The 12,711-nt window shown below is 47.1% G+C and overlaps 1 protein-coding gene across 4 annotated transcripts in view; it reads left to right on the top strand.

Moving 5' to 3' along the window:
• Positions 1 to 12,711, top strand: part of AGAP3 (ArfGAP with GTPase domain, ankyrin repeat and PH domain 3) — a 498,289-nt gene that overhangs the window by 343,973 nt on the left and 141,605 nt on the right. For all 4 annotated transcript variants that reach the window (XM_077267735.1, XM_077267734.1, XM_077267731.1 and 1 more), the window contains exon 10: positions 7,187 to 7,291. In XM_077267735.1, the coding sequence (XP_077123850.1) occupies positions 7,187 to 7,291 (105 nt within the window). The remainder of the gene's footprint in view (positions 1 to 7,186; positions 7,292 to 12,711) is intronic.

Below are 12,711 nucleotides of genomic sequence, written 5' to 3'. Positions count from 1 at the left end.
GCAGGCTACGCTACCCGGCTACTGTTAGTTGTGCGGCAGGTTTAGTTCATGGTCAGTTTAGTTTCCATCCTTCCAAGAGCTAGTTCTTATGTTTGCTGGGCTATGTTCTCTTGCCATTGAGAACCATAACAGCGTACAGGGACATCACAGGAGGACAAGGCAGCACGTACAGGGTCATTGCAAGAGGATAGGGCAGCGCATACAGGGACATTACAGGGGGACGGGTCAGCGCGTACAGGGACATCACAGGAGGACAAGGCGGCACGTACAGGGTCATTACAAGAGGATAAAATGGCATACAGGGACATTACAGGGAGATGGGTCAGCGCGTACAGGGACATCACAAGAGGACAAGGCAGCACGTACAGGGTCATTGCTAGAGGATAGGGCAGCGCATACAGGGACATTACAGGGAGATGGGTCAGTGCGTACATGGACATTACAGTAGGACAAGGCAGTGCGTACAGGGACATCACAGGAGGACCGGGCAGCACATATAGGGACATTACAAAAGGATTGGGGCAGCACGTATAGGGACATCACAGGAGAACGGGGAAGCGTGTACAGGGACATCACAGGAGGACCGGGCAGCACGTACATGGACATTACAGGAGGACGGGGCAGTGCGTACAGGGACATCACAGAAGAACGGGGCAGCGAATACAGGGGCAATACAGGAGAACCGTGCAGCACGTACAGGGGCATTACAGGAGGACAGGGCAGAACGTACATGGACATTACAGGAGGACGGGGCAGCACGTACAAGGACATTACAGGAGGACCAGGCAGCACATACATGGACATTACTGGAGGACGGGCAGAACGTACATGGACATTACAGGAGGACCGGGCAGCACGTACATGGACATCACAGGAGGACTGGGCGGAACGTACATGGACATCACAGGAGGACTGGGCGGAACGTACATGGACATTACAGGAGGACCGGGCAGCACGTACATGGACATTACTGGAGGACGGGCAGAACGTACATGGACATTACAGGAGGACGGGCAGCACGTACAAGGACATTACAGGAGGATCGGGCAGCATGTACATGGACATTACTGGAGGACGGGCAGAACGTACATGGACATTACAGGAGGACAGGCAGAACGTACATTGACATTACAGGAGGACCGGGCAACACGTACATGGACATTACAGGAGGACGGGCAGAACGTACATTGACATTACAGGAGGACCGGGCAGCACGTACATGGACATTACAGGAGGACGGGGCAGCACGTACAAGGACATTACAGGAGGACCGGGCAGCATATACATGGACATTACTGGAGGACGGGCAGAACGTACATGGACATTACAGGAGGACGGGGCAGCACGTACAAGGACATTACAGGAGGACCGGGCAGCACATACATGGACATTACAGGAGGACGGGCAGAACGTACATGGACATCACAGGAGGACCGGGCAGCACGTACATGGATATCACAGGAGGGTCGGGCAGCACGTACATGGACATCACAGGAGGACCGGGCAGCACGTACATGGACATCACAGGAGGACCGGACAGCACGTACATGCACATTACAGGAGGACCGGGCAGCACGTACATGGACATTACAGGAGGACCGGGCAGCACGTACATGGACATTACAGGAGGGCCGGGCAGCATGTACATGGACATTACAGGAGGACGGCCCGGGGCAGCACGTACATGGACATTACAGGAGGGCCGGGCAGCACGTAAATGGACATCACAGGAGGACCGGGCAGCACGTACATGGACATTACAGGAGGACGGCTCGTGGCAGCATGTACATGGACATTATAGGAGGACGGCTCGTGGCAGCACGTACATGGACATTACAGGAGCGCCGGGCAGCACGTAGATGGACATTACAGGAGGACCGGGCAGCACGTACATGGACATTACAGGAGGACGGCCCAGGGCAGCATGTACATGGACATTACAGGAGGACGGCCTTGGGCAGCATGTACATGGACATTACAGGAGGACGGCCCGGGGCAGCACGTACATGGACATTACAGGAGGGCCGGGCAGCATGTACATGGAAATTACAGGAGGACGGCCTTGGGCAGCATGTACATGGACATTACAGGAGGACGGCCTTGGGCAGCATGCACATGGACATTACAGGAGGACGGCCTTGGGCAGCATGTACATGGAAATTACAGGAGGACGGCCTTGGGCAGCATGTACATGGAAATTACAGGAGGACGGCCTTGGGCAGCATGTACATGGACATTACAGGAGGGCCGGGCAGCATGTACATGGAAATTACAGGAGGACGGCCTTGGGCAGCATGTACATGGAAATTACAGGAGGACGGCCTTGGGCAGCAGGTACATGGACATTGCAGGAGGACGGCCCGGGGCAGCATGTACATGGACATTACAGGAGGACGGCCTTGGGCAGCATGTACATGGACATTACAGGAGGACCGGGCAGCACGTACATGGACATTACAGGAGGACCGGGCAGCACGTACATGGACATTACAGGAGCGCCGGGCAGCACGTACATGGACATTACAGGAGGACGGCCCGGGGCAGCACGTACATGGACATTACAGGAGGGCCGGGCAGCACGTACATGGACATTATAGGAGGACGGCTCGTGGCAGCACATACATGGACATTACAGGAGGGCCGGGCAGCACGTAGATGGACATTACAGGAGGACCGGGCAGCACGTACATGGACATTACAGGAGGACGGCCCAGGGCAGCATGTACATGGACATTACAGGAGGACGGCCTTGGGCAGCATGTACATGGACATTACAGGAGGACGGCCCGGGGCAGCACGTACATGGACATTACAGGAGGACGGCCCGGGGCAGCACGTACATGGACATTACAGGAGGGCCAGGCAGCATGTACATGGACATTACAGGAGGGCCGGGCAGCATGTACATGGACATTACAGGAGGGCCGGGCAGCTTGTACATGGAAATTACAGGAGGACGGCCTTGGGCAGCATGTACATGGACATTACAGGAGGGCCGGGCAGCATGTACATGGACATTACAGGAGGACGGCCTTGGGCAGCATGTACATGGAAATTACAGGAGGACGGCCTTGGGCAGCATGTACATGGACATTACAGGAGGGCCGGGCAGCATGTACATGGAAATTACAGGAGGACGGCCTTGGGCAGCATGTACATGGAAATTACAGGAGGACGGCCTTGGGCAGCATGTACATGGACATTACAGGAGGGCCGGGCAGCATGTACATGGAAATGACAGGAGGACGGCCTTGGGCAGCATGTACATGGAAATGACAGGAGGACGGCCTTGGGCAGCATGTCCATGGACATTGCAGGAGGACGGCCCGGGGCAGCACGTACATGGACATTACAGGAGGGCTGGGCAGCACGTACATGGACATTACAGGAGGGCCAGGCAGCACGTACATGGACATTACTGGAGGGCCAGGCAGCACGTACATGGACATTACTGGAGGGCCAGGCAGCATGTACATGGACATTACAGGAGGGCCAGGCAGCATGTACATGGACATTACAGGAGGGCCAGGCAGCACGTACATGGACATTACAGGAGGGCCAGGCAGCATGTACATGGACATTACAGGAGGGCTGGGCAGCACGTACATGGACATTACAGGAGGGCCGGGCAGCACGTACATGGACATTACAGGAGGGCCAGGCAGCACGTACATGGACATTACTGGAGGGCCAGGCAGCATGTACATGGACATTACAGGAGGGCCAGGCAGCATGTACATGGACATTACAGGAGGGCCAGGCAGCACGTACATGGACATTACAGGAGGGCCAGGCAGCATGTACATGGACATTACAGGAGGGCCAGGCAGCATGTACATGGACATTACAGGAGGGCCAGGCAGCAATGTACATGGACATTACAGGAGGGCCAGGCAGCACGTACATGGACATTGCAGGAGGACGGCCTTGGGCAGCTTGTACATGGACATTACAGGAGGACGGCCTTGGGCAGAATGTACATGGACATTACAGGAGGGCCAGGCAGAATGTACATGGACATTACAGGAGGGCCAGGCAGCACATACATGGACATTACAGGAGGACGGCCTTGGGCAGCATGTACATGGACATTACAGGAGGGCCAGGCAGCATGTCCAGGCAGCATGTACATGGACATTACAGGAGGGCCAGGCAGCACGTACATGGACATTACAGGAGGGCCGGGCAGCATGTACATGGACATTACAGGAGGGCCGGGCAGCACGTACATGGACATTACAGGAGGGCCAGGCAGCATGTACATGGACATTACAGGAGGGCCAGGCAGCACGTACATGGACATTACAGGAGGACGGCCTTGGGCAGCATGTACATGGACATTGCAGGAGGGCCAGGCAGCACGTACATGGACATTACAGGAAGGCCAGGCAGCATGTACATGGACATTACAGGAGGGCCAGGCAGCATGTACATGGACATTACAGGAGGGCCAGGCAGCACGTACATGGACATTACAGGAGGGCCAGGCAGCACGTACATGGACATTACAGGAGGACGGCCCGGGGCAGCACGTACATGGACATTGCAGGAGGGCCAGGCAGCATGTACATGGACATTGCAGGAGGGCCAGGCAGCACGTACATGGACATTACAGGAAGGCCAGGCAGCATGTACATGGACATTACGGGAGGGCCAGGCAGCATGTACATGGACATTACAGGAGGGCCAGGCAGCATGTACATGGACATTACGGGAGGGCCAGGCAGCATGTACATGGACATTACGGGAGGGCCAGGCAGCATGTACATGGACATTACAGGAGGGCCAGGCAGCACGTACATGGACATTACAGGAGGACGGCCTTGGGCAGCACGTACATGGACATTACAGGAGGACGGCCTTGGGCAGCATGTACATGGACATTGCAGGAGGGCCAGGCAGCACGTACATGGACATTACAGGAGGGCCAGGCAGCATGTACATGGACATTACAGGAGGGCCAGGCAGCACGTACATGGACATTACAGGAGGGCCAGGCAGCATGTACATGGACATTACAGGAGGGCCAGGCAGCACGAAAATGGACATTACAGGAGGGCCAGGCAGCATGTACATGGACATTACAGGAGGGCCAGGCAGCACGTACATGGACATTACAGGAGGGCCAGGCAGCATGTACATGGACATTACAGGAGGGCCAGGCAGCATGTACATGGACATTACAGGAGGGCCAGGCAGCACGTACATGGACATTACAGGAGGGCCAGGCAGCATGTACATGGACATTACAGGAGGGCCAGGCAGCACGTACATGGACATTACAGGAGGGCCAGGCAGCATGTACATGGACATTACAGGAGGGCCAGGCAGCATGTACATGGACATTACAGGAGGGCCAGGCAGCACGTACATGGACATTACAGGAGGGCCGGGCAGCATGTACATGGACATTACAGGAGGGCCAGGCAGCACGTACATGGACATTACAGGAGGGCCAGGCAGCACGAAAATGGACATTACAGGAGGGCCAGGCAGCACATACATGGACATTGCAGGAGGACGGCCCGGGGCAGCACGTACATGGACATTACAGGAGGGCCAGGCAGCACGTACACGGACATTACAGGAGGACGGCCCGGGGCAGCACGTACATGGACATTACAGGAGGGCCAGGCAGCACGTACATGGACATTGCAGGAGGGCCAGGCAGCACGTACATGGACATTACAGGAGGGCCAGGCAGCATGTACATGGACATTACAGGAGGGCCAGGCAGCATGTACATGGACATTACAGGAGGGCCAGGCAGCATGTACATGGACATTACAGGAGGGCCAGGCAGCACGTACATGGACATTGCAGGAGGGCCAGGCAGCACGTACATGGATATTACAGGAGGGCCAGGCAGCACGTACATGGACATTACAGGAGGGCCAGGCAGCACGTACATGGACATTACAGGAGGGCCAGGCAGCACGTACATGGACATTACAGGAGGACGGCCCGGGGCAGCACGTACATGGACATTACAGGAGGGCCAGGCAGCACGTACATGGACATTACAGGAGGGCCAGGCAGCATGTACATGGACATTACTGGAGGACGGCCCGGGGCAGCACGTACATGGACATTACAGGAGGGCCAGGCAGCACGTACATGGACATTACAGGAGGACGGCCCGGGGCAGCACGTACATGGACATTACAGGAGGGCCAGGCAGCACGTACATGGACATTACAGGAGGACGGCCCGGGGCAGCACGTACATGGACATTACAGGAGGGCCAGGCAGCATGTACATGGACATTACAGGAGGGCCAGGCAGCACGTACATGGACATTACAGGAGGACGGCCTTGGGCAGCATGTACATGGACATTGCAGGAGGGCCAGGCAGCACGTACATGGACATTACAGGAGGACGGCCCGTGGCAGCCCATTCAGGGACATTGTGAATTAGGATTTACCTAAACAAAATAACATCCTTGCAACCAAAATGTGTTGTTGAGTTCAGTGTTTGTTGCTCTGCTGCTGGTGGCTGTTTCTCTTTCCCGTCTCGGCCATCTTGTTTGCTAACAGGTGCCAGTCTTCTTTTCTCTATGGTTTGTTCTGTTTCCTTTTCGGTTTCTGCAATAACTAAATCTCCCGATGATTGAAGTTGTGAATTGATGAACTGATAGTACTGGTGCACCCTGACCGGTAAGTGCCACGCTGGTTTTAGTACTAAGTAAATGGACTGAGATTATATACGGTAGTAACATTTTGTAAGTGAGGGACGGCTAAGAAATGATCACCGTTCTTCACCGCAAGCAGATGGCTTGTCAGGGAGCTTCTCATATTGTCCTTGGGTATTGGCTTGTTGTAGAGAGAGGTTGGATGGGGCTGATGTAGGGAGGCGATGATGGCTTCATTTCGCCAGTTGGGTAGTTGGTTACTTTTCATGAAAGGTTGTATTTTAGGTTGGATAGGTGCTTGCTGTAGATTGTTGATAGGGTGGTAGTGGAATGGTGGACCTGTGTAGTGGGGTTAGATAGTTGAGTGGTGGTTGGGTGTTGGGTTCATGGTGGGATGGGGTTAAGGAAGTGTGGATGGTGGGTTGACTAAAATAGGATTTAGGGATTATGTACACAGAGGTTGGATGAGGCGTTTGTGTAGAGAATGGTTGGAAATTGGTTTGTGTAGGAAACTCTGGATGTTGAATTATACTTAGTGTTTTATTTTGATCAGGGAGTTCTTCTGAAGAGGAGTGGAAAATCCTTGAATAAAGAATGGAAGAAAAAGTATGTGACACTCTGTGATAATGGAGCACTGACATATCACCCAAGTCTTCATGTGAGTATTACATTGCTTTCTTCTTGTTGTCACCCTCTGCCGTCCATCAGATCTGATCACCCATGAATAGGCATCTTATATCATACAAGGATATTACACCTCACCTGTTATCTCACCTGTGTTATATTGTATATAGGGATATTACACCTCACCTGTTATCTCACCTGTATTATACTGTATACTGGGATATTACACCTCACCTGTTATCTCTCCTGTATTATACTGTATACTGGGATATTACACCTCACCTGTTATCTCACCTGTATTATACTGTATACTGGGATATTACACCTCACCTGTTATCTCACCTGTATTATACTGTATACTGGGATATTACACCTCACCTGTTATCTCACCTGTATTATACTGTATACTGGGATATTACACCTCACCTGTTATCTCACCTGTATTATACTGTATACTGGGATATTACACCTCACCTGTTATCTCTCCTGTATTATACTGTATACTGGGATATTACACCTCACCTGTTATCTCACCTGTATTATACTGTATACTGGGATATTACACCTCACCTGTTATCTCACCTGTATTATACTGTATACTGGGATATTACACCTCACCTGTTATCTCACCTGTATTATACTGTATACTGGGATATTACACCTCACCTGTTATCTCACCTGTATTATACTGTATACTGGGATATTACTCCTCACCTGTTATCTCACCTGTATTATACTGTATACTGGGATATTACACCTCACCTGTTATCTCACCTGTATTATACTGTATACTGGGATATTACACCTCACCTGTTCTCACCTGTATTATTGTATACTGGGATATTACACCTCACCTGTTATCTCTCCTGTATTATACTGTATACTGGGATATTACACCTCACCTGTTATCTCACCTGTATTATACTGTATACTGGGATATTACACCTCACCTGTTATCTCACCTGTATTATACTGTATACTGGGATATTACACCTCACCTGTTCTCACCTGTATTATTGTATACTGTGATATTACACCTCACCTGTTATCTTACCTGTATTATACTGTATACTGGGATATTGCACCTCACCTGTTATCTCACCTGTATTATACTGTATACTGGGATATTACACCTCACCTGTTATCTCACCTGTATTATACTGTATACTGGGATATTACACCTCACCTGTTATCTCACCTGTATTATACTGTATACTGGGATATTACACCTCACCTGTTCTCACCTGTATTATTGTATACTGTGATATTACACCTCACCTGTTATCTTACCTGTATTATACTGTATACTGGGATATTGCACCTCACCTGTTATCTCACCTGTATTATATTGTATACTGGGATATTACACCTCACCTGTTATCTCTCCTGTATTATACTGTATACTGGGATATTACACCTCACCTGTTATCTCACCTGTATTATACTGTATACTGGGATATTACACCTCACCTGTTATCTCACCTGTATTATACCGTATACTGGGATATTACACCTCACCTGTTATCTCACCTGTATTATACTGTATACTGGGATATTACTCCTCACCTGTTATCTCACCTGTATTATACTGTATACTGGGATATTACACCTCACCTGTTATCTCACCTGTATTATACTGTATACTGGGATATTACACCTCACCTGTTCTCACCTGTATTATTGTATACTGTGATATTACACCTCACCTGTTATCTTACCTGTATTATACTGTATACTGGGATATTGCACCTCACCTGTTATCTCACCTGTATTATATTGTATACTGGGATATTACACCTCACCTGTTATCTCACCTGTATTATACTGTATACTGGGATATTACACCTCACCTGTTATCTCACCTGTATTATACTGTATACTGGGATATTACACCTCACCTGTTATCTCACCTGTATTATACTGTTTACTGGGATATTACACCTCACCTGTTATCTCACCTGTATTATACTGTATACTGGGATATTACACCTCACCTGTTATCTCACCTGTATTATTGTATACTGGGATATAACACCTCACCTGTTATCTTACCTATATTATTATATACTGTGATATTACACCTCACCTGTTATCTCACCTGTATTATACTGTATACTGGGATATTACACCTCACCTGTTATCTCACCTGTATTATACTGTATACTGGGATATTACACCTCACCTGTTATCTCGCCTGTATTATACTGTATACTGGGATATTACACCTCACCTGTTATCTCACCTGTATTATTGTATACTGGGATATTACACCTCACCTGTTATCTCACCTGTATTATACTGTATACTGGGATATTACACCTCACCTGTTATCTCACCTGTATTATACTGTATACTGGGATATTACACCTCACCTGTTATCTCACCTGTATTATTGTATACTGGGATATTACACCTCACCTGTTATCTTACCTATATTATTATATACTGTGATATTACACCTCACCTGTTATCTCACCTGTATTATTGTATACTGGGATATTACACCTCACCTGTTATCTTACCTATATTATTATATACTGTGATATTACACCTCACCTGTTATTTCACCTGTATTATTGTATACTGGGATATTACTCCTCACCTGTTATCTCACCTGTATTATACTGTATACTGGGATATTACACCTCACCTGTTATCTCACCTGTATTATACTGTATACTGGGATATTACACCTCACCTGTTATCTCACCAGTATTATACTGTATACTGGGATATTACACCTCACCTGTTATCTCACCTGTATTACTGTATACTGGGATATTACACCACACCTGTTATCTCACCTGTATTATACTGTATATAGGGATATTACACCACACCTGTTATCTCACCTGTATTATACTGTATACTGGGATATTACACCTCACCTGTTATCTCACCTGTATTATACTGTATACTGGGATATTACACCTCACCTGTTATCTCACCTGTATTATTGTATACTGGGATATTACACCTCACCTGTTATCTCACCTGTATTATACTGTATACTGGGATATTACACCTCACCTGTTATCTCACCAGTATTATACTGTATACTGGGATATTACACCTCACCTGTTATCTCACCTGTATTATTGTATACTGGGATATTACACCTCACCTGTTATCTTACCTATATTATTATATACTGTGATATTACACCTCACCTGTTATCTCACCTGTATTATTGTATACTGGGATATTACACCTCACCTGTTATCTTACCTATATTATTATATACTGTGATATTACACCTCACCTGTTATTTCACCTGCATTATTGTATACTGGGATATTACGCCTCACCTGTTATCTCACCTGTATTATACTGTATACTGGGATATTACACCTCACCTGTTATCTCACCTGTATTATACTGTATATAGGGATATTACACCACACCTGTTATCTCACCTGTATTATACTGTATACTGGGATATTACACCTCACCTGTTATCTCACCTGTATTATACTGTATACTGGGATATTACACCTCACCTGTTATCTCACCTGTATTATACTGTATACTGGGATATTACACCTCACCTGTTATCTCACCTGTATTATACTGTATACTGGGATATTACACCTCACCTGTTATCTCACCTGTATTATACTGTATACTGGATATTACACCTCACCTGTTATCTCACCTGTATTATACTGTATACTGGGATATTACACCTCACCTGTTATCTCACCTATATTATACTGTATACTGGGATATTACACCTCACCTGTTATCTCACCTGTATTATACTGTATACTGGGATATTACACCTCACCTGTTATCTCACCTGTATTATACTGTATACTGGGATATTACACCTCACCTGTTATCTCTCCTGTATTATACTGTATACTGGGATATTACACCTCACCTGTTATCTTACCTGTATTATTGTATACTGGGATATTACACCTCACCTGTTATCTCACCTGTATTATACTGTATACTGGGATATTACACCTCACCTGTTATCTCACCTGTATTATACTGTATACTGGGATATTACACCTCACCTGTTATCTCACCTGTATTATACTGTATACTGTGATATTACACCTCACCTGTTATCTCACCAGTATTATACTGTATACTGGGATATTACACCTAACATGTTATCTTACCTGTATTATTGTATACTGTGATATTACACCTCACCTGTTATCTCACCTGTATTATACTGTATACTGGGATATTACACCTCACCTGTTATCTCACCAGTATTATACTGTATACTGGGACATTACACCTCACCTGTTATCTCACCTGTATTATACTGTATACTGGGATATTGCACCTCACCTGTTATCTCACCTGTATTATACTGTATACTGGGATATTACACGTCACCTGTTATCTCTCCAGTATTATACTGTATAGTGGGATATTACACCTCACCTGTTATCTCACCTGTATTATACTGTATATAGGGATATTACACCTCACCTGTTATCTCACCTGTATTATACTGTATACTGGGATATTACACCTCACCTGTTATCTCTCCTGTATTATACTGTATACTGGGATATTACACCTCATCTGTTATCTCACCTGTATTATACTGTATACTGGGATATTACACCTCACCTGTTATCTCACCTGTATTATACTGTATACTGGGATATTACACCTCACCTGTTATCTCACCTGTATAATACTGTATACTGGGATATTACTCCTCACCTTATTATACTGTATACTGGGATATTAAACCTCACCTGTTATCTTACCTGTATTATTGTATACTGGGATATTACACCTCACCTGTTATCTCACCTGTATTATACTGTATACTGGGATATTACACCTCACCTGTTATCTCACCTGTATTATACTGTATACTGGGATATTACACCTCACCTGTTATCTTACCTGTATTATTGTATACTGGGATATTACACCTCACCTGTTATCTCACCTGTATTATACTGTATACTGTGATATTACACCTCACCTGTTATCTCACCTGTATTATACTGTATAATGTGATATTACACCTCACCTGTTATCTCACCTGTATTATACTGTATACTGGGATATTACACCTAACATGTTATCTTACCTGTATTATTGTATACTGTGATATTACACCTCACCTGTTATCTCACCTGTATTATACTGTATACTGGGATATTACACCTCACCTGTTATCTCACCTGTATTATACTGTATACTGGGATATTACACGTCACCTGTTATCTCTCCAGTATTATACTGTATAGTGGGATATTACACCTCACCTGTTATCTCACCTGTATTATACTGTATATAGGGATATTACACCTCACCTGTTATCTCACCTGTATTATACTGTATATAGGGATATTACACCTCACCTGTTATCTCACCTGTATTATACTGTATACTGGGATATTACTCCTCACCTGTTATCTCTCCTGTATTATACTGTATACTGGGATATTACACCTCATCTGTTATCTC

The sequence above is a fragment of the Ranitomeya variabilis genome, chromosome 6 (genome assembly GCF_051348905.1).
Source record: "Ranitomeya variabilis isolate aRanVar5 chromosome 6, aRanVar5.hap1, whole genome shotgun sequence".
NCBI classification, from domain to species: Eukaryota; Metazoa; Chordata; class Amphibia; order Anura; family Dendrobatidae; genus Ranitomeya; species Ranitomeya variabilis.
The sequence above is the reverse complement of the archived record's forward strand: the minus strand, read 5'-3'. Positions and strand labels throughout refer to the sequence as shown.